Raw genomic sequence first — 23770 nt, 5'->3', positions numbered from 1 at the left:
AAAATACAAATTTATACGTAAATATCGCGTAAAAATGTCACTCATTTTTCGGGCACTTATCCTCAACCGATTTGCTCGCAACAAATCGCATTCGACGCAGAATCCCTTCCCATTGTTTCCTATTGAAAATTGGCCACGTCGGACTATGGGATTGGAAGTTATGGCCAAAATACAAATTTATACGTAAATATCGCGTAAAAATGTCACTCATTTTTCGGCACTTATCCTCAACCAATTTGCTCGGAACAAATTGCATTCGACGCAGAATTCTTTCCCATTGTTTCCTATTGAAAATTGGCCACGTCGGACTATGGGATTGGAAGTTATGGCCAAAATACAAATGTATACGTAAATATCGCGTAAAAATGTCATTCATTTTCGGGCACTTATCCTCAACCGATTTGCTCGCAACAAATTGCATTCGACGCAGAATCCTTTCCCATTGTTTCCTATTGAAAATTGACCAGGTCGGACTATGGGATCGGAAGTTATGGCTAAACCATTTTTTGCCTTTCTCGTACAACTAAGTTGTACCGAAAGGCTATCATTTCACCCAAAATCAAACTTTTGATAGAAGTCCCGGAGACCCATAGTGTTATATACCATTCGACTCAGCTCGATGAGCTGAACAAATGTCTGTCTGTCCGTGTGTGCGTGTGTGTGTGTGTATGTGTGTGTGTGTGTGTGCACAAAATGCCATAAAAACATTAGCCAAATTTTCACATAGAAACTTTTAACTGATTTTCTTGCAACAAGTTGCATCCGACACAGACTAAAAACGCTGTTGATCACTATTGAATTTCATAATAATTGCAAATTGCAAAAATAGATAATATTAAAATAGTGATGAGACATAGTCACATAGAACAATAATGTGTTATGAAAAATGCCTTGCATCTATGAATATTTTATCCGTGGCTTCCCATTAAGAGTTTCATCGTACTATAAAGATGCTCGTGTTGCACGCATTTAGGCGTAAGTATGCTCTTCGTTCAGTTTCATAGTACTACGAAATTGTCCGAAAGTCAAAATTCGAACATAGGAAATTCGAGAAACTTTTGGCAGCGCCATCTGTCGTCTACTAGTGTAAATTTTCTATCATAACATTAGACGGTATAACTGTTTTGCCTTTCTTGTACATCATCGTGGTGTTATCGTGATGGCTATATTTATTACCTTTTGTGCGAGAAAGTCGCCATCACCGCTAGGTGGATTAATCTGGGATTTTACAGAAAAAATGAGTAAAAAATGTCACTCATTTTTCAGGTATTTATCCTAACTGATTTACTCGCAACATGTTGCACTCGACGCAGAATACTCTCCCATTGTTTCCTATTGAAAATTGGCCAGATCGGACTATGGGCTCAAAAGTAATGGCCAAAATACTATTTTTATAATGCACGAGAAAGGCACCATCACCGCTAGGTGGATTAATCAGGGTTTTTATAGTAAATTGGATAAAAAATGTCACTCATTTTTCAGGTACTTACCCTTAACCGATTTACTCGCAAGGTTGCATTCAACGCAGGATACTCTACCATTGTTTCCTATTGAAAATTGGCCAGATCGGACTATGAGCTCAAGAGTAATGGCTAAAATACTATTTTATAATGCACGAAAAAGGCATCATCACCGCTAGGTGGATAAATCAGGGTTTTCTCCTCTTTTTCTTTTTTCATCTTTCTTCTTTCATTCTTCTTCCTTTTCTTTCTTCTTTTCTCTTTCTTCCTATTTTCTTACTTAATCTTTCTGCCTTCTTACTTCTTCCTTCTAACTTCTCTTCTCTCACTGGGGCGAATGACCATTCATGACCCAGAATCCTCAATATTTTATCCTAAACCCCATCCGTCTTTGAATGATTGCAAAATTGAAAATTAACCTCGAATCATCAGGAGTACGTTCGTACATGTGATTCTTCTTCTGCTAACTGTCAATTTTTAGATAACCGTCCGTAAATAGAAATATGAGGCATCAAGAATCTGAGGAACTGAGAATTTAAAGAATTAAAGATTTAAAGAATTAAAAAAAATAGAATTGAAGAGGTAAGGAGCTAAGGATATTAGAAATAAAGGAATTAAGGAATAAATGATTGACAAACACAAATGTTTCTTTGTGTAAATGACTCAAAAATCATAAACATGACGCATGGACATAATTTTAAAATTTAATTCCCGGAAGCCAGACTTGAAAACCTATTCCAGCAATGTACCGCAATGAATTTTTGTTATTGTAATTGCGTTATTCTATATTTAGCTCGCCTCGGACCAGAAGCCCGTGCGCTTCCCGTATTAATTTGTAGCACTAATGCAATAATACCTCGCAACTCACTTTGTCCCATTATAGCTTCGAATTATCTCTTTACAGTGCGAACAATGAATGGATGTCGGCAGCTTTCAAATTCGTCAATGGGAAGCCTGACCATTCGCCATATGTCCCTGTCACTTGATTTGCTGCTCTGATTATGAATCGAGCTTTGTTTGATATGAGTGGAGAATTACTATCATATTTTGTTCATATCATATTCTGCTTCGACAGTTTTCCAATTTAAAAATTACGGCGAGTAGATTGTGGTTGTAACGATGCTTGAAGACGTAGTACCATTCTAGATTATAAAATACACTTTCTACGGCATTCAAGAGGATGTCGTTTCAACCTTGGAATAGTGCCAGCACTTCTCTTCTCTTCTCTGCAAATTAAGGAGCGTGCCATCTGAACTTGCCTCCGCACAGATTAAAGTTTATTCTGCACTGCAGTTATAAATGAGTATACTCCTTGGAACAAAAAAAGTTATATGTTAAGGATGATCGGCATGAAGAGCTCAAAAAAAGTATAATGAGAAAAAAAACTTCTCTTATGCTCAACGTTGCACTTTATTCACTACAAAGATGTAGAATTCAAACATTTGTGTAACAGTTATCGAAATCAAGTAAGTGTTCAAAAACTCCCTACAGCGCCAGCGTATCGGGATTCGTGTCATACTACTTTTAGCATGTTCTGCTTGAAAGTCACGCGCCATGTCGTCACTACAGGCGGCAGTGTGAGACGAGTTTCTAAGACAGACAAATTAGTTTGACAGTCACTACTGTTGTAAGGTTAACAAGCGACCTGGAAGAAATGCACGGATAATAATTCAATATAACCCCTACCATTCCTGCCGTCACGCTATGCAGCGTTCGTTCATGAGTAAAATACAATCGCACGGCAGAGCCACGCCACGCCACGCCAGAAGAGAAACGACTGACGGTTTTGTAACGCATTTCTTACTTCGTTCCCACCCCCACAGTTCGAACAGCTGGCTTTCACGTGGATGGAACGGCAGAAGCTGGGCGGCAGCTACTCGTCGCACCGGGCCCAGAGCGAGAAGCACGTGGTCGTCTGCTCCACGACGCTGCACGCCGACACCATCATGGACTTCCTGAACGAGTTCTACGCCCACCCCCTGCTGCAGGACTACTACGTGGTGCTGCTCAGCCCGATGGAGCTCGACACGACGATGCGGATGATACTGCAGGTGCCGATCTGGGCCCAGCGAGTCATCTACATCCAGGTGAGATTTGCCATCGTTATGGATTTTTTTTCTCTTCTGATACTTCTTATTAGGTCTGCCCAGTGCACTAAATCTATATACACTATACACTAGTAAAAGATTTGTATATTTCTTTCTCATTTGGACAATTCACAACGCAAAGAAGTTCATTCTTATCGACATTGTAAAAAGAATTTTCAAAACCGTCGTATCTCTTTCTCTGTAACCAAATTATGTATCTTTTCTTTTATTCGTAAGAATCGTATTCATTCTGCTGTCTTGCTCCATTTGGATCCGTCATTGTCATAGAACAATTCTTATCCAACTACTGAACAGATGTTCAAATTGTTTCTTTCCTCCATTTCCACTCAGGGATCCTGTCTGAAGGATGGTGACCTCGCACGGGCCCGGATGGCGGAGGCGGAAGCGTGCTTCATCCTGGCGGCACGCAACTACGCAGACAAGACGGCCGCCGACGAGCACACGATATTGCGTTCCTGGGCGGTTAAGGATTTCGCCCCCAATGTGCCACAGTACGTGCAGATCTTTCGGTGAGTGAGGCGGGGCTGCAACTTTAATTGGAACGGTAGAGCATTTCTCGCTCAACTTTTCAAAAGGACCCAAGTAACATTTTTTAAGGAATTAATTTGAGTACTGCAATCAAAAGCTTCCATATTGGTCTGTTGATTGAGCTTTTCAAATTAATTCATGAAAAAATGTTACTTAGAACCTTGTGATAGTTAAGCGAGATTTCTCAATGTTTCGCAGATAATTTTTCACGAAATGAATAAATCATTGTTTGGGAATGCTCATTCAGGCCGGTACAAATCTATGGACTTTTTTTTTATTCAAATGAGTGTAATTGATTTGGTAATAGGGCACGGTGTCTCTGTGGGCAAACATTATTTTTCATAAATTAATATTTCTGAAACACCTACCACGCGAAAGTATATGCTCTCCTTTTTTATATAGTGGTTAAAATAAAATGTTCTATCAGGGATCTAGAACAATTTTATTTTTCACTTGTCATAAGACGAGTTTGTACAATCCTATTGAATTCCACCACCTAATTGTATCTTCACAGATACGTATTTCGACCTCAACAGTAAGGCCGACTTTTTTTATTTTTTCACTATTTTTGATGTAAGCTCCATAGAAATCGCAAATGATAGTCGATTTGACACCCCCGAAAATGTTTGGAAAAATAACCCTCGATCAGGGTTTGCAGTAATCGCTCTCAATAGATAACGAACATCGATAAAGGAGAGGCAAAAACTGTTCCGAATCATAACAAGCCATGATACCAAATTTATCAAACTTGTATACAAGTGCGAAAAAAAACAGAATCGAATAGGAAGCCCCCACAGTAAAATGGTGATTCTCTTTGTTTTCGCTCATTTCGTGTTGGTTACTGCACAGCTGTGTAGAACAATTTGAAATGCATCATCAGAGCTAGTGCTCCCTACATTTGGAGCTTTCAAAAAGAAATTTATCATGGGATGGGGTATAACCTCCCGAATCAGTTCTCTATCATGACAGCTTGCGAAAAAAGTCTCTCGCAGTATGCTAATATCGTATTTGTATACTAGGGTGGTTCAAAAAATTGATTTTGCTCCACAGTGCTCATCTGATTCTTTACCATGTTCTGAGTGAAAATTTGAGCTCATTTGGATTAAAACTGATTTAGCACAAACCGTTTCAAGTTTGCATGCAAATTAGTATGAGGAAATTTATTTTTCATTATACTGTTAATGACGCTTCCCCATCAAGCGCATGTTAAAAGAAAACCTACATAGCTAAAAGGAATACTCAACAGCTTTCACTCAGTGAAAACCGCATCTCAATTAATCGTTCCAATAATTAGTAATCGAATTTAATGTATACCGTGGTTTTCTGGAGCTAATTGCATAACTCATCAACAGGCAACATTGCTGCCCGTGGCGCGAAAGATAGCACACACAAATTCAGGCTACTATGTTGCACTGCACATTTCAGTGATGCCCTCAAAGAAGTTTAACGATCATGACTAAAGATTCGCAACCTGTCTTAAAATCGAATACTAATTATTGGGACGATTAATCAACATGCGGTTTTCTTTGGGTGAAAGCTGTTAAGTATCCCTTTAGCTATGTAGGTTTTCTTTAACCTGCGCTTAATGGGAAACGTCATTAACAGTGTAATGAAAAATAAATTTCCCATACTAATTTGCATGCTAACTTGAAACGGCTTGTAAATTCAGTTTTAATCCAAATGAGCTCAAATTTTCAGAGGACACTCAGAACATGGTAAAGAATCAGATGAGTACTGTGGAGCGCTGCTTCACACGCAATCCCCACACAGCACTACTACTATAGAATTTAAAGGCTGAAGAAAGGCCTAGTGTGAGATGATAAGTGAGAGACTTGTTTATTCTCTTTAGGATTCAATCCCTGCCCTCGATAGAACATATTGAAAATGCACCTACGTGAAAGAGGGAAACTTATACTTTCGTCTAGTGGATGTCTCAGAGAAACTGATTTTTTCAAAAAAAGCCTCTTCGGACAAAGACAGCGTATTGGATTGCCAAAATTTTTTCAGATTTTTTTCCGTAGATTTCTCTAGGAATTCCTCCGGAAGTTCCTCCGGAAGTTCCTCCGGAAGTTCCTCCGGAAGTTCCTCCAGGAATTCCACAGGAAGTTCCTCAAAGAATTCCGCAGGAAGTTCCTCCAGGAATTCCGCCGGAAGTTGCTCCAGGAATTCGCCGGAAGTTCCTCCAGGAATTCCTCCGGAAGTTCCGCCAGGAATTCCTCCGGAAGTTCTGCCAGAGATTCCTCCGGAAGTTTCGCCAGGAATTCCTTCGGAAGTTACGCCAAGACTTCCTCCGGAAGTTCCGCCAGGAATTCTCTCGGATGTCCCATCAGGAATGTCTTCGAAAGTTCCGTCAGGAATTCCTCCGGAAGTTCCGTCAGGAATTCCTGCGAAAGTTTCGTCAAGAATTCCTCCGGAAGTGCCGTCAGAAGTTCTTCCTGAAGTTATGTCAGGAATTGCCCAGGAAGCTCTGTCAGGAATTCCTCTGGAAACTCCGTCAGAATTTGCGTCAGGAATTTCTCCAGAAGTTCCGTTAGGAATTTCTCTGCAAGTTCCGTCAGAAATTCCTCCGGAAGTTCCGTCAGGAATTCCTCCGGAAGTTCCGTCAGGAATTCCTCCGAAAATTCCGTCAGGAATTCCTCCGGAAGTTCCGTCAGGAATTCCTCCGGAAGTTCCGTCAGGAATTCCTCCGGAAGTTCCGTCAGGAATTCCTCCGGAAGTTCCGTCAGGAATTCCTCCGGAAGTTCCGTCAGGAATTCCTCCGGAAGTTCCGTCAGGAATTCCTCCGGAAGTTCCGTCAGGAATTCCTCCGGAAGTTCCGTCAGGAATTCCTCCGGAAGTTCCGTCAGGAATTCCTCCGGAAGTTCCGTCAGGAATTCCTCCGGAAGTTCCTCCGGAAGTTCCGTCAGGAATTCCTCCGGAAGTTCCGTCAGGAATTCCTCCGGAAGTTCCGTCAGGAATTCCTCCGGAAGTTCCGTCAGGAATTCCTCCGGAAGTTCCGTCAGGAATTCCTCCGGAAGTTCCGTCAGGAATTCCTCCGGAAGTTCCGTCAGGAATTCCTTCGGAAGTTCCGTCAGGAATTCCTCCGGAAGTTCCGTCAGGAATTCCTCCGGAAGTTCCGTCAGGAATTCCTCCGGAAGTTCCGTCAAGAATTCCTCCGGAAGTTCCGTCAGGAATTCCTCCGGAAGTTCCGTCAGGAATTCCTCCGGAAGTTCCGTCAGGAATTCCTCGGAAGTTCCGTCAGGAATTCTCCGGAAGTTCCGTCAAAAATTCCTCCGGAAGTTCCGTCAGGAATTCCTCCGGAAGTTCCGTCAGGAATTCCTCCGGAAGTTCCGTCAGGAATTCCTCCGGAAGTTCCGTCAGGAATTCCTCCGGAAGTTCCGTCAGGAATTCCTCCGGAAGTTCCGTCAGGAATTCCTCCGGAAGTTCCGTCAGGAATTCCTCCGGAAGTCCCGTCAGGAATTCCTCCGGAAGTCCCGCCAGGAAATCTCCAGAAGTTCCGTCAGGAATTCCTCCGGAAGTTCCGTCAGGAATTCCTCCGGAAGTTCCGTCAGGAGTTCCTCCGGAAGTTCCGTCAGGAATTCCTCCGGAAGTTCCGTCAGGAATTCCTCCGGAAGTTCCGTCAGGAATTCCTCCGGAAGTTCCGTCAGGAATTCCTCCGGAATTTCCGTCAGACATTCCTCCGGAAGTTCTGTCAGGAATTCCCCCGGAAGTTCCGTCAGGGATTCCTCCGGAAGTTCCGTCAGGAATTACTCCGGATGTTCCGTCAGGAATCCCTCCGGAAGTTTCATCAGGAAATCATCTGGAAGCTCCGTCAGGAATTCCTCCGGAAGTTCCGTCAGAATTCCTCCGGAAGTTCCGTCAGGAATTCCTCCGGAAGTTCCGTCAGAATTCCTCCGGAAGTTCCGTCAGGAATTCCTCCGGAAGTTCCGTCAGGAATTCCTCCGGAAGTTCCGTCAGGAATTCCTCCGGGAAGTTCCTCCAGAAATTCCTCCGGAAGTTCCTCCAGGAATTCCTCCGGGAAGTTCCTCCAGGAATTCCTCCGAAGTTCCTCCGGAAGTTCCTCCAGGAATTCCTCCGGGAAGTTCTTCCAGAAATTCCTCCGGAAGTTCCGTCAGGAATTCCTCCGAAGTTCCGTCAGGAATTCCTCCGGAAGTTCCGTCAGGAATTCCTCCGGAAGTTCCTGTCAGGAATTCCTCCGGAAGTTCCGTCAGGAATTCCTCCGGAAGTTCCGCCAGGAATTCCTCCGGAAGTTCCTCCAGGAATTCCTCCGGGAAGTTCCTCCAGGAATTCCTCCGGAAGTTCCTCCAGGAATTCCTCCGGAAGTTCCTCCAGGAATTCCTCCGGAAGTTCCTCCAGGAATTCCTCCGGAAGTTCCTCCAGGAATTCCTCCGGAAGTTCCTCCAGGAATTCCTCCGGAAGTTCCTCCAGGAATTCCTCCGGAAGTTCCTCCAGGAATTCCTCCGGTAGTTCCTCCAGGAATTCCTTCGGAAGTTTCTCCATGAATTCCTCCGGAAGTTCCTCCAAGAATTCCTCCGGGGAAAGTCCTCCAGGAATTCCTCCGGGGAAGTTCCTCCAGGAATTCCTCCGGGAAAGTTCCTCCAGGAATTCCTCCGGGGAAGTTCCTCCAGAAATTCCTCCCGAAAAGTTCCTCCAGGAATTCCTCCGGGGAAGTTCCTCCAGGAATACCTCCGGAAGTTCCTCCAGGAATTCCTCCGGGGAAGTTCTTCCACGAATTCCTCCGGAAGTTCCTCCAGGAATTCCTCCGGAAGTTCCTCCAGGAATTCCTCCGGAAGTTCCTCCAGGAATTCCTCCGGAAGTTCCGAAAACTCCTCCCGAAGCTCCTCCAGAAATTCCTCCGAAAGTTCCTCCAGGAATTCCACTGAAAGTTCCTCCAGGAATTTCTCCGGAAGTTCCTCCAAGAATTCCTCCAAAAAATTCTCCAGGAATTCCTCCGAAAGTTCCTCCAGGAATTCCTCCGAAAGTTCCTCCGGGAATTCCTCCGGAAGTTCCGTCAGGAATTCCTCCGGAAGTTCCGTCAGGAATTCCTCCGGAAGTTCCGTCAGGAATTCCTCCGGAAGTTCCGTCAGGACTTCCTCCGGAAGTTCCGTCAGGAATTCCTCCGGAAGTTCCGTCAGGAATTCCTCCGGAAGTTCCGTCAGGAATTCCTCCGGAAGTTCCGTCAGGAATTCCTCCGGAAGTTCCGTCAGGAATTCCTCCGGAAGTTCCGTCAGGAATTCCTCCGGAAGTTCCTCCAGGAATTCCTCCGGGAAGTTCCTCCAGGAATTCCTCCGGGAAGTTCCTCCAGGAATTCCTCCGGGAAGTTCCTCCGGGAAGTTCCTCCAGGAATTCCTCCGGGAAGTTCTTCCAGAAATTCCTCCGGAAGTTCCGTCAGGAATTCCTCCGGAAGTTCCGTCAGGAATTCCTCCGGAAGTTCCGTCAGGAATTCCTCCGGAAGTTCCGTCAGGAATTCCTCCGGAAGTTCCGTCAGGAATTCCTCCGGAAGTTCCGTCGGGAATTCCTCCGGGAAGTTCCTCCAGGAATTCCTCCGGGAAGTTCCTCCAGGAATTCCTCCGGAAGTTCCTCCAGGAATTCCTCCGGAAGTTCCTCCAGGAATTCCTCCGGAAGTTCCTCCAGGAATTCCTCCGGAAGTTCCTCCAGGAATTCCTCAGGGAAGCTCCTTCAGGAATTCCTCCGGAAGTTCCTCCAGGAATTCCTCCGGGAACTTCCTCCAGGTAGTCCTCCGACGAATGCCTCCAGGAACTCCCCCCGGAAGTTCCTCCAGGAATTCCTCCGGAAGTTCCTCCGGGAATTCCTCCGGATGTTCCTCCAGGTATTCCTCCGAAAGTTCCTCCAGGAATTCATTCGAAAGTTCCTCCAGAATTCCTCGGTAAGTTTCTCCAGGAATTACTCGGGAAGCTCCTCCAGGGAAGTTTTTTCAGGAATTCCTCGGAAAGATCCTCCAGGAATTCCTCTGGAAGTTCCTTCACGGATTCCTTCGGAAGTTCCTCCAGGAATTCCTCTGGAAGTTCCTCCAGGAATTCTTCCGGAAGTTTCTCCAGGAATTCCTCCGGTAGTTCCTCCAGGAATTCCTTCGGAAGTTCCTCCAGGAATTCCTTCGAAAGTTCCTCCAGGAATTCCTTCCGAAGTTCCTCCAGGAATTCCTTCGAAAGTTCCTCCAGGAATTCCTCCGGAAGTTTCTCCAGGAATTCCTCCGGAAGTTCTTCCAGGAATTCCTCCGGAAGTTCCTCCAGGAATTCCTCCGAAAGTTCCTCCAGGAATTCCTCCGAAAGTTCCTCCAGGAATTCCTCCGGAAGTTCCTTCGAAAATTCCTCCGGAAGTTCCGTCAGGAATTCCTCGGAAGTTCCGTCAGGAATTCCTCGGAAGTTCCGTCAGGAATTCCTCCGGAAGTTCCGTCAGGAATTCCTCCGGAAGTTCCGTCAGGAATTCCTCCGGAAGTTCCGTCAGGAATTCCTCCGGAAGTTCCGTCAGGAATTCCTCCGGAAGTTCCGTCAGAATTCCTCCGGAAGTTCCGTCAGGAATTCCTCCGGAAGTTCCGTCAGGAATTCCTCCGAAGTTCCGTCAGGAATTCCTCCGGAAGATCCGTCAGGAATTCCTCCGGAAGTTCCGTCAGGAGTTCCTCCGGAAGTTCCGTCAGGGGTTTCTCCGGAAGTTCCGTCCGGAGTTCCTCCGGAAGGTCCGTCAGGAGTTCCTCCGGAAGTTCCGTCAGGAATTCCTCCGGAAGTTCCGTCAGGAATTCCTCCGGAAGTTCCGTCAGGAATTCCTCCGAAGTTCCGTCAGGAATTCCTCCGGAAGTTCCGTCAGGAATTCCTCCGAAGTTCCGTCAGAATTCCTCCGGAAGTTCCGTCAGGAATTCCTCCGGAAGTTCCGTCAGGAATTCCTCCGGAAGTTCCTCCAGGAATTCCTCCGGAAGTTCCTCCAGGAATTCCTCCGGGAAGTTCCTCCAGAAATTCCTCTGAAAATTCCTCCAGGAATTGCTCCTAAGGTTCCTGCAGCAATTTCTCCAGAAGTTCCTCCAGGAATTCCTCCAGGAAGTTCCTCCAGGAATTCCTCCGGGAATTCCTCCCAGGAATTCCTCCGGGAAGTTCCTCCAGGAATTCCTCCGGGAAGTTCCTCCAGGAATTCCTCCGGGAAGTTCCTCCAGGAATTCCTCCGGGAAGTTCCTCCAGGAATTCCTCCGGGAAGTTCCTCCAGGAATTCCTCCGGGAAGTTCCTCCAGGAATTCCTCCGGAAGTTCCTCCAGGAATTCCTTCGAAAGTTCCTCCAGGAATTCCATCCGAAGTTCCTCCAGGAATTCCTTCGGAAGTTCCTCCAGGAATTCCCTCGCAAGTTCCTGCAGGAATTCTTCCGGAAGTTCCTCCAGTAATTCCTCCGGAAGTTCCTCCAGTAATTCCTCCGGAAGTTCCTCCAGGATTTCCTGCGGAAGTTCCTCCAGGAATTCCTCCAGAAGTTCCCCCGGAAGTTCCTCCAGGAATTCCTTCGGAAGTTCCACCAGGAATTCTTCCGCAAATTCCTCCGGAAGTTCCTTCAAGAATTCCTCCAGAAGTTCCTCCGGAAGTTCGTCTAGCTTCTTCAGGGAGGTTTACCCAAATATTCTTCCTGGAACTCCTAACAATTTCCATTCAAATTCCTCCAGCGATTCCTCAGGAAGTTTCTTCAAGAATTTCCTCGGATGTTTCTTTAAGAGTTCCTCCTGAAGTTTCTTAAAGAACTCCTCCAGAAGCTGCTGAATAATTTCTTAAAGAAGTTTTTGACCCTTTAAAAAGCTGAAACTATTGGTTTAAAAGACCTTTAATAGCCATCGGCGTGGAAAAAATATTTGGCGGCGTGGAAAATTTTCATGCGGCGGCGCGTTGACCCATTTTTGAAGGCGGCGGTGACTTGAGAAAATCAGCGGCAACGGTGGCGGCGCACAGGTCTACATTATTCAAGCTATGTCTGCCAGTGCTATCAGATTCGACAAATCGACGTTTGAATCTTTTTTTTCAAAAACAGACGAGTCGTTTTGAAGACTTGGTATTGAACTGATCTTATGGAAAAATGTTTTCAGTAGGTAGCCGATAGGGACTGGGGCGAAACATTCATTCAGCCGCTATTTACAAACATTTTACATCCTTTGAGAATATAACAAAAATCAGCGCGAACATTTACGACGGCTGTCCCGACTGAACATAATGACTAATAGCACCTATTTCCCTATTTGCATTCCAGACCAGAGAACAAGCTGCACGTCAAGTTCGCCGAGCATGTCGTTTGCGAGGACGAGTTTAAATACGCGTTGTTAGCAAACAACTGCACCTGCCCGGGGGCGAGTACCCTGGTGACACTCCTGTTGCACACTTCGAGGGGACAGTAAGTACCGGCTCTGGCACACTGACTGTGTGGCTATTTTTGTACCATTCTTTAGAAGTGTTCGCCGTCAATTATGCGGCAGCTGCTCGACCTCGCATTGATACATGTTTTATGTTTTCTTCCCCCAACAGGGAAGGTCAGCAGTCGGCGGAGGAGTGGCACCGACTGTACGGAAAATGTTCCGGAAATGAAATTTACCATATCGTGCTTGGTGACAGTCGGTTCTTCGGCGAGTACGAAGGAAAGAGCTTCACCTACGCTAGTTTTCATTCACATAGGAAGTGAGTATTTGGTTCGCGGGTAGATTGCTTGCCTCATGAAGACAATGTACTTTGAAATTCAATGCGCAGATACGGCGTTGCCTTAGTTGGTGTTAGACCTGCCGAGTTACCTGAGTTCTACGAGGACACGATTCTGCTGAATCCAGGACCCCGACATATCATGAAGAAGGATGACACATGTTACTACATGAGCATCACCAAGGAGGAAAATTCCGCCTTCGTGGTCAATCAGAATCAAACTCAAAGCCCCGACCAGCCTCCGAAGGAGGGTAAGTCATTTTAAGCGTTTTGATTGCTAGCGTTTGATAGTTTACCACTAAGTTGATCGCTTGAATTGATGATGCCCAGTTTGACCCCTCAATCTTATCTTCGTCGTCGTTTTGAGTTGAGTTGCCGACACTATGTTGTTCCTTTGAATATAAATCGACTGATAATTCCTTTATCGTTAGTTATTTGACATTGTTCACCATTATTCGTTAAGTTTCTAACAATTTAGGATACTTAAACATTTATCTAACTAACCCTTTAACCCCCGGTAATTGCCTCAAAATGTTGTCCTCTCTTTTTATGACGAATTGCTACTTGCTACAGAAACCCTTTGACCAACATATTTACACTAGAACAGAAAACACAGAAGTTATTGTAGTTTATAACAGTTTTTATCACGTTTGCCTGGTGTTATTTACCTGCTATTAAAAGCGATTGCTTTCGGTGTATTTCTATTCGAAATAGTAGTGGCGAACAACAGTTGAGATAGCAAAGAGTGGCATATAAGCGACATTACATCACGAGGTGCCTTAAAACTGTGTAATTTGTACATAAACGCGATTTACAGCGCGGTGCTTTGTAAGCTATTTTTTTACTTACATCCCTTAACCAGCAATGTAGGTTCATCATTTTGGGATTGATTTGATCGCGAGCCTAGGAGCTAAAAATTGCATGGTTTTCGACTTTTTCAGCTCATTAGTTTGTATAGTCACGTTTTGATTTCCGCCAAACACAGACACCCCGTAATCGTAAACATTCTTTCCCGTTGATTCTGCAACAGTACCGGCAATCAACAATAACAACAACAACAACAACAATAATCACCATCACCACCAAGAAGAGAACAGCGCGACCATTCCACCAATGGCCCCAGTGCCCTCGGTCTGCGTACGCGTACCCCATAGTCCGAGCATGCACTCGACCAACTCGGACAGTCCCGGGTCGCCGCCGCGCTACAATAACAATCCCCCCATCGTGCTGGACAGTGACGTCTTGACACTGGCCGTGCGTGAGTGTGACACCCGACAGAAGCTGCATGGTTTCTGGAAGATTTCCAGTCTTGTTTACCAACTTTCGTTTTCTTTTTTGCTCCCTAATCACACTTATGATATTACTCTTTTTCTTCTCCTTCCTCTGTAACTGATTAATGACTTTTCCTGCTATTTTGATCTTCTCTCACATTTGGGGATTTGCATCGGAGGTTTTCGTTATATTTTTTTTTCCAGACCAGATGAATTACGTATTTACAAGTTAATAACGAGTCCGCGACGTTAGGCATAAGTACGTTAGGCAAAATGGACGTTAGGCATAATTCTGCCTTCTTTATATCACAGGCTGTTCTTTGGGTCATTTTATGCCTATCGTCCATTGTGCCTAAAGTACTTATGCCTAACGGGGTATACCCGTTAATAACAAATCATATTATCAAACTTTCAAAAGATTGAAATAAAATCGATAACTTATTTTGATGTTGTGAAATCAAGGACAATAAGAAAGAAAAATCAAAATATATAATCGAATACGAAGATCAAAATTTGAATACAAATTATGATTTCATATAAATGTCAATATCAAAATATGTTCACTATATGCACTACATGGTGTTAGACTATGTTCGGGAAGTCAGCTAGATGAATAACTCAACTAACCATATGAGTACCACTATGTATTGCATAGTAACTTCGAATTGGATAACTGAGTGGAACAAATAAAAATTAAAAATCTAGGATTTTCAAGGCATCGTAAAAAAGTGATCGATCCTATATGAATAATCTTCGCGTTTTCAAGCAATTGAAACGAATTTCGAGTTTTAAATACGATAAACGAGTTATAAGAGAACTTGTAATGCGAAATGTAATTCGTCTGACTTTTTTTCCGTCCTCCACACCCCGACTTACTAAACCTGCTTTGAAAGTTTACACAGATGAGCCACCCCAACTAGTGCAGAATAGGTATCTGATAGATCGTTTTCGAACCTGCTCCCCTGCGATCACTCAACCGAGCACAAAAGCTTCGCCGATCCAAAGTCCTGTATTCACCATTTGCCGTGTCTTATCGTTTCAATCCGTTGTATATCTGTCTGATATCTCTACATTTCCGATTAGATAATTCACGCTCTTGTCATGCTCAGTTTATATCGAGTTAGAGTTAGAAAAATTTAGATATTAGAAGCACTGTTCAGTAGTGTAAATACGTGTATAGTTGAGCCCCACTCTCAATTCATACCCGCACCAAAGTCACATCCACACCAATCACTCAACTCGGCATACTCTCGAAATCGAACTAAAACCACCTCAGGCCGTGGTCCACAGATCAAACTTTGCAGCACCACCCACTTCCCACTCACATGATGTCACCATGGTGAAAGTAGTTGAGAATGTAGAACAATGCTTTGTTGCAGATTCATTGATCCGTGTAACGACGAAACAGTTGTCGTTCCAATTATCTTCAGTTTAATTGCATCTCATCGATTCTGATAAATTACGCATTTGGCAGTATCAGTTCGTTTTGTGTTTATGAATGGGTACCATTGCGAAAAATATGGAGAATCTTGGTAGATAAGCCTTGGATGGGATGGGACAGTTTATTTTATGTTTCTCAAATTAAATTCACATTCTCAAAGATGATATTTCCTTGAAAGTTTATTTATTTATTTGACTGATTGTTTGACTTAATCCTATTTTCGTCGTAGGGTCGTAATCAGTGCTGTAGTTGCGGGGGGTCGGGGTTAGTCGGCGACTAACAAGCTTTATATTTTGCTTCGAGTTAATTTTTATTTTCAAAATTATAATTTAATTTTTTTTGATGCTAGAGCGGTGTATCATTTATATTGTAACATTAACACTTACTTAATTTATGCAAAAAAGACGATGTGAAGCACTTTCCGTTGCCGGATATGATGTGATCCACAAAAATTTTATCTATTAAAATTATAGATGATTCTAAATGAACTAATTGTTTACATACAGAATGTGATGTAAAATCATATTTGAAAACCAATCTGCGCATCAAAAAGTATTCATATAGTGCACATTTGAGCTCGAACATAACCTGTCAGAGGCGTTTATACAAGTATTTATCAACCAGCACAGAGGCGCCTGCAGTGAAAATTTGAGTCCAAACGTGACCAGCAGGGAGGCGCCTGCAGTGCAAAATCGACTCCAAACATTGACCAGCATGTAGGCGCCTGCAGTGAAAATTTGAGTCCAAACTTGACCTGTCGAGGCGTTCATATTGGATCAAGTGCTTATCAAAGAGCATTAATGCGTCTGAAGTGCATATTTGAGACCAAACGTGACCAGTGGGGGCAGCAGGGACCATGTCCAAGGGCTTGACGACCCCTCCCCAGCTGTCTGTGAGTCAGGGAGAACTGCCTAGGGCGTGTGGGATTTAGCAGTGGGCTCTGCTAAAATCCCTCCCAAAAAACCACAAGTGCCCGTTAGCAGACTCTATCAAAGCGACTGTGTGCCGCTTCAAAAGCACAAGCCCAGGGAGTGCCATTGGCACATCAGGATTGATCCCAGTAAGATCCTGATTATGGTATACTGGTTGCATGTTATTGGTCTTGTTTTTTGGATATTGAGATATTGTGAACGCGAGGTTATTCTATTCTCTTAGTAAGGCTGGGTGACACCGACCTGGAAACGGCGAATGGGCTAATGGCCAGGCTGTCTTCCGTCCCTAAAACCGTGGCAGGCCTTGTGGCACGCGGTACAATCTTGTGGCTCAGCTGGTAGCTGAGTGGGCGTAAACTCAGATGCTCCTTCCTGACTAGCGCTGATCTGGCTCCTGAACACGAAAGTGTCAACCTCGCATGGCCTCCTGCATGCCGCAAGGTATATATAGATAACCATGGGATCGCGAAGGCGACTACACCAACAGGATTCGACAGCAGCCGCAAGGGGGACCCAACAGACATGAGTAACCTATTAAAAACTACAAAATCGGCGAAGGAGGGAGGTGAGGCGAATGGCGACAAGGAGAACCCTTTCGCCAGGCGCAGTGGCCTTGATCGGTCACCCCAAAGATCGCCGGGGTGAGGCGATGGCGGAGCACGTGGAGGGTCGGAAGAGGTGCCGGTGGATGTTAAGATGGACGGCCCCACTCTGACCAAAGTCATTAACTCGGTGATGACTAACCACGGCGAGGATGGAGCCCAGACGATGGAAGTGATTACGGACGTTTCGGACGTAATCATGTCCTTCCTGGACAACCGAGTAAATTTTTAGTAAGGACTTGAAACAGGCCGTACTGACCCTCTGCGCTCTAGTCTAGTCGTGGAGACGAAGTCGGAGTGGAAGTCCTTGCTGGAAGCCAGTAAGGAGGCGGAGCACAAGATCCGCATTCTTACTGAGGAGAAGAAATTGGCAGTGAGCCAGGCGATAAAGGCCAGGGAAGAGGCCGGATCGAAGATTCGTCTCTTTACTGATGGGAAGCAGCTGGCGGAGAGCCAGACTGCAGAACAAACGGCGTATGGCTAACAGCGGAGCAACTCCTAAGCTAAGTAGGGTCACGCAGGAGGCGGACCTGAAAGTAGCTATTAAAGCCTCGGCACGGACCGTAGAAAAGGTCCGAGTGGAGACCGAGAGGAAAATGGTACCTCCACCTAGGAAGATACCGGAGGACCGCCGGGAGGAAGATCTACCATGGACAAAGGTAGTGAATCCTAAAAAGGCGAAAAGAAGCCGTCAGCAGGTCGCAAGGAGTGCGACCAAGGGAAAGGATCCAGTCACCGCCAAGAAGGGTAGAGCCCGTGAGAAAAAGGGTGCGCCTTCTAGTGGGAGTGGCAAGCGGAAGGATAGAGGTGGAGCGATCATTGTCAAGGCTGACGATAAAAGCTACGCCGAAGTCTTAAAGACTATGAGAGGCACCGAGAAGCTCTCTATTCTAGGAGGGGATGTCAACTGCATCCGAAGAACGCGCAAAGGCGAGATGATTCTCGTCTTGAAGTGGGATGCTACTCGGAAGAGTTCTGAGTATAAAAGTTGACGGAAGAGGTCCTGGGTGACAGGGTCCAGGTTAGAGCCCTGTGCCCAGTCCTGAACATCCAGTGCAAGGGCATGGATGAAATAACCGAAGCCGGAGACCTGGTAGACGCACTGAAGGATCGGTGTAATGTCAAGATCCAGGAATCCGCGATTCGGTTACGCAAAGGCTTTGCGGGAATGCAGGTTGCCTCATTCCAAGTACCTATGGCTGAGGCCAAGAAGGTGCTGGATAAGGTAAAACTGAAGGTGGTTGGTCGGTGTGCTCGCTGAGCACAAGCCAACCCAATCAGGCCTGCTACAGGTGCCTTGGCCACGGTCATAAGTCCTATGACTGTAAGGGACCTGACCGTAGTAAGCTGTGCCGTAGGTGCGGAGCCGAAAACCACCAGGCTCGCACCTGCCAGGGCTGCACCGAGATGCCTGATATGTCCTACAGGGGGGCAGACAAGAGGCATCTCACCGGTGCGCAGACCTGTCCGGCCTCTAGAAGGGTCCAGACATGCAAGTAACACAGCTAAACTTGAACCACTGCGAGGCGGCCCAGCTGCTGCTACAACAGTCGGTTATCGAGTGTAAAGCTGATGTTGCCTTGCTGTCTGACCCATACTGCATCCCTGCTGGAAACGGCAGCTAGATTGCGGACAAGTCCGGTATGGTGGGGAATCTGGACTTGTGGGCGCTACCCCATCCAGAAGATAATATCTTCTCCTGACGATGAGGGTTTCGTCATAGCAAAAGGTAAACGGTGTTTACTTTTGTAGCTGCTACTGTCCTCCTAGATGGAGTATAGAGCAGTACACTAGGGTAGTTGATATTCTTGCGGCGAAACTAACTGGCCTTAAACCAGTAGTTGTAGCAGGTGACTTCAATGCGTGGGCAGTGGACTGGGGTTCCCGGTTTTACTAACGCTAGAGGTCATATCCTGCTAGAGTCACTAGCGGTATTGAACGTAGTTCTGCTGAACGAAGGTCAAGTGCCAACGTTCAGAGGACCGAGCGGTGATTCATGTATCGACGTCACCTTCTGCAGCGCAGGATGGACTGAAGAACCGGGATGGATGGTCCACGAGGGTCATACTTCTAGCGACCATCAGGAAGTACGTTTTATGGTCGAGTATACCCGGAGAACTACGACGAGAAGAGGTGGTGCAACGGATCCCGGATGGCGCACTTCACAGTTCAATCAAGAGCTGTTGGTGGAGGCGCTGCGCTGGGAGAGTAGGACTACAGGACTAAGCGGTAACGACCTGACGGAAGTACTTACACGTGCTTGCGACGTGGCGATGCCAAGGAAGACCCAGCCCTAGAAATCGACAACCAGTGTACTGGTGGTCTGACACGATTGCAGATCTTCGTAGAACCTGTCTTAAAGCTAAAAGAAGTTTGCGACGGGCTAGAACAGACGCTGAGCGACTCGATAGACGAGGGGTATTCCGGACAGCGAGCAGAGCCCTGAACTACGAGATTAAATGTAGCAAGCGAGCCTGCTTCGAACAGCTGTGCAGGATGGCGAATGACACCCCGTGGGATGATGCATACATGATAGTGATGTCTAGGACCAATAGCACACCTCCTGAAAGATCCCCAGAGCTGTTAGCCAGTATAGTAGAGGGATTGTTTCCGACACATGGACCATCGGACTGGCCCGCTACACCATACTGAGTCAGTCGACGTGGTACCGCTAGTGACCAACGAAGAGCTTATCGTAGCCGCAAGAAAACTTAAGCTCAATAAGGCGCCAGGCCCGGATGGTATTCCCAAACCTGGCCCTTAAACACGCCATTCTTGCCAATCCAGATATGTTCAGGAGCTGCCTCCAGAGATGCATGGACGAAGGAAACTTCCCAGATCGATGGAAACGGCAGAAATTGGTGCTATTACCGAAGCCTGGCAAACAGCCAGGGGATCCTTCGGCATACAGACCAATTTGCCTACTCGACACAGCTGGAAAGCTGCTAGAGAGGGTCATTCTGAATAGATTGTCGGCTTATACAGAGTGTGCTGGTGGCTTATCTAGCAACCAGTATGGCTTCCGTAAGGGCCGTTCTACCATCGAAGCCATTCGAGCGGTAACGGATACGGCTAAGATAGCGAGAGGTTTAAACAGAAGAGGTATTAGGTACTGCGCGTTGATTACACTCGATGTAAAAACGCGTTCAACAATGCTAGCTGGGCAGCAATTGCTGACTCCCTGCACCGATTGAGAGTTCCGGATTACCAGGTCAGGATACTGAAAAGTTATTTTCAGAACAGGGTGCTGATATACGACACGGATGCTGGTCAAAGTCGATCGTAGTGTCGCGGGTGTTCCACAGGGATCGATCCTCGGACCGGTTCTGTGGAATATTATGTACGATGGAGTATAACGCCTAAGTCTCCCGGCCGGAGTGAAGATAGAAGGCTTCGCGGATGACGTAATGCTAGAAGTAGCAGGTGACACTCTCGACGAAGTTAGATTGAAGGCTTCATACGCGATTGGCAGAGTGGAGGAATGGCTCAACTCGAGACGGTTATCCCTTGCACACCACAAGACGGAAGTCGTGGTAGTCCATAACCCTCATGGGTTGCAACAGGCTAGGATAAGAGTAGGGACCTGCACAGTTAACTCCGTGAGGTTTCTCAAGCATCTGGGCGTGATGATCGATGATAAGCTCAATTTTACGAGCCACGTCGATTATGCATGTCAGCGGGCTTCATTGGCGATAAAATCTTTATCACGAATGATGTCCAACAGATCGGCGGTGCATAGTCAAGTGCGTAGGCTGATAGCTGGCGTAGCATTGTCTATCATCCGTTATGGCGTGCCGGCATGGGCCGTAGCACTAAAAGCCGAGTACAATGTAAAGAAATTGATCAGAGTACACCGGCTGATGTGCTTCCCGACTAGAAGAGCATAACAAGAATTGAACACAATTTTAACATATTGTGATATTTATAACTTATTTTGATAAGGCAATTTTGTTCTCAGTAGCCATTATCTTTCAAATGTTGTAACAGGATTATATCATAATATGATTTGAAAATGCTTAACACCGAATTGCCCAACAGTAGGCAATTAAAATTGATGTAGCAAAGTCTCCCAGCCATATATATGATATACCACAACGTTGATATAATAATTTGAGAAGGTTGCCTTATTTGTAATGTTGTTAATTTCATGTTATCGAAAAATATTCTTGTCCAGCCAAAAAATAAATGTGATTGTTGATGACAATCTAGAGACCTCTCACGACCTGTAAAAATTCCAACTGCACAGAAACAATATATTTTGTATCTGATTCTGTTATAAATTTTTAACAAAATATGTTATTTTTATGATAAAATTGTAACAAAATTGGATAGTTTTTTGTTTCCAGTAGTGCAGTTTTTGATAGAAATTTAGATATTTTAACAACATCCTGCACCAAGTTTCTAACAAATTTTGTTATAAAAATTTAGTATAACATAATAACATAGGATGATATAATTTTGATATGACCTTCTAGTCGGGTTACGCGTCGCGAGCGCATATCGCACCATATCATATGAGGCGGTGTGCGTTACAGCTGGAATGATGCCGATCGACACACTCTTAGAGGAGGATGTGGAGTGCTACAACGAAAGGGACTCGGTGCAAGTGCGACGTGTCAAGAGAGCAGCTTCGTTGCTCAAATGGCAAAGAGCATGGGACACCGCAGTCAAAGGTCGTTGGACCCACAGACTGATTCCAGATGTGTCCAACTGGGTTGATAGGAAACATGGTCAAGTCAACTTCCACCTAACACAGGTGTTGTCTGAACATGGCTGCTTTAAGCAATTCCTACACAGGTTTGGCTTCGCAGATTCTGCGGAGTGTCCTGAATGTGTAGGTGAGGTAGAATCGGCAGAGCATGTGATGTTCGCATGCCCAAGCGATTCGAGGTAGAACGCAATACCATGCTGCTTATTAGTGGTATGGATACAACCCCGGACAACCTCGTCGAGAGGATGTGCCTGGAAGAAGCTATATGGAATGCGGTGAACACAGCATCTCAACAGATTATGTCGAAACTGCAGCGGTGGTGGCGTCTTGAACAAAATCAACGAGTGCAGTAGGGCACCTGTGATGCAGTGAACATTTGCTCACCCCGACAACCAACATGTCGCGGGTGGGCTGCGGGGACCTCAGTATGTAGATATAGAGGTCATTGCGGTTCACGCGCGGTGGTTGTTGTCGGGGTGCTCATCTCCAACATTGTGAGATTATGATATGGACCGTTGGGTTACTATCATAGCTTGCGATCGACGGGTGGTGAGGTAGCCACCCTTGAAGTCGATGTTGTGTGTGTATTGACGTCAAGTGCGTTAGCATAAGCGTGAGCGTTCTTGATAATCCCCCTGATGTATTGCTAAATTGCGGGCCGAGGGATAAGGACTGGTGAAAGTTTTTGGTTTTAGTGGGTCGGGTAAGAGTTACATGACATACCCATCCCCACGCTACCTGAGTTAACCTCCTCAGGTGATTGGTTGCAGATTTCCGTTTACCCTTGCTCAAGAAAAAAAAAGGGGGGGGTGGTTTCGTCGCGCTTGGGTGCGATAGTTTGCTGCGGGTGGGAGGATATCAAGCCAATCTGGCCGAACAAACACTTGAGCACGAACACATTATCACATTAGAGCAAAACTTTACCTTTGATATAGGTTCTCTCTGTCTACTGTCGCACACAAAATCTAAACGCACGCTTTCTGCCTAATTGCTAAGGAACGAACAATAATTTATTAAATAATTACATTTAAAATCACAGTAGCACATACTTTAGAACAATCGCAATAATAACTGACAAACGCGGACACTTCCAACTTATTGGATGATCACGGACGAAATGATTGAGCCCGTGAGTCCTCAGATCAAGGAAGGTGGGCTCGGACACAACCGGAAATACGTCATTTCCCGACTCCCTTCGTGTACGATCGTGACCTTATTGGCACGATGGATAATTGACACGAAAGTTGTGCTGCTTTCCTCTCCCAACTTATCCGAAAAACAAATAGCCTCGACCTTGGAGAGCTTGGCTAATTGGTTAAATGCCCGCTTGCCTATGTTAAGGGATATGCTATTCTAAACTATTGGCGATCTGTAGTTTATGCCACCGATCAATTTACAACTATTTCCAATATTTACAGAATATTAATGTTTAATATTGATAAATTACTTGCAAATTTCCTGGCCGCTACAAGGTTCTGCCTTGCACTCATGAACCGATGATATTATCGAGATGCTCGGCGACCACCCGCATCCTGTAGTCACTTGTCGAGTGTGTTTATAGGGCTATACCCCATCACTGCTGGGGAAACTCTTGGGCTATTAATTAATGATTAATTTTTGAATCACTCATTATTGTTAGGCCCCCTGTGGCTGTCGTTGAATCCTACAGGAGTAGTCGCCTCAAATATCCCATGGTTATCTTTGCATGCCTATCGGTATGCAAGGTGTTCATGCATTGGTTTATACTTACATGTTCAGAGCCATATCAGCGCAAGTCAGAAACTCCCACCCAGCAGGAAAATCTTGGTGCCAGGATTAGACAGCGTGCTGCAAGGCTCGCCACGGACGGGCAGTGGAAGACAGGCTAGCCATTAGCCAACCTGCCGATTCAAGTCAGGGTCACCGGCCTCTAAAATAGTAGAATGTCCATTGCCATCAATCGCTTTCACAATATTATAAAATCCAATTACTATTACTGCGATATCTTATCGTTAACACGGCCAGAATGCCTGATAATCAGGACTTCACTGGTATTCATCATGGGCCAA

General features: G+C 45.5%; 1 protein-coding gene across 1 annotated transcript in view; it reads left to right on the top strand.

Moving 5' to 3' along the window:
* LOC134218133 (potassium channel subfamily T member 2) overlaps positions 1-23770 on the top strand; it is a 651711-nt gene that overhangs the window by 487423 nt on the left and 140518 nt on the right. The window contains exons 9-13 of the mRNA XM_062697009.1: positions 3284-3547; positions 3899-4077; positions 12326-12466; positions 12598-12747; positions 12817-13016. Of these exons, the coding sequence (XP_062552993.1) occupies positions 3284-3547; positions 3899-4077; positions 12326-12466; positions 12598-12747; positions 12817-13016 (934 nt within the window). The remainder of the gene's footprint in view (positions 1-3283; positions 3548-3898; positions 4078-12325; positions 12467-12597; positions 12748-12816; positions 13017-23770) is intronic.

The sequence above is a fragment of the Armigeres subalbatus genome, chromosome 2 (genome assembly GCF_024139115.2).
Source record: "Armigeres subalbatus isolate Guangzhou_Male chromosome 2, GZ_Asu_2, whole genome shotgun sequence".
Classification (NCBI taxonomy): Eukaryota; Metazoa; Arthropoda; class Insecta; order Diptera; family Culicidae; genus Armigeres; species Armigeres subalbatus.
This window is presented reverse-complemented; position numbering and strand designations above follow the sequence as displayed.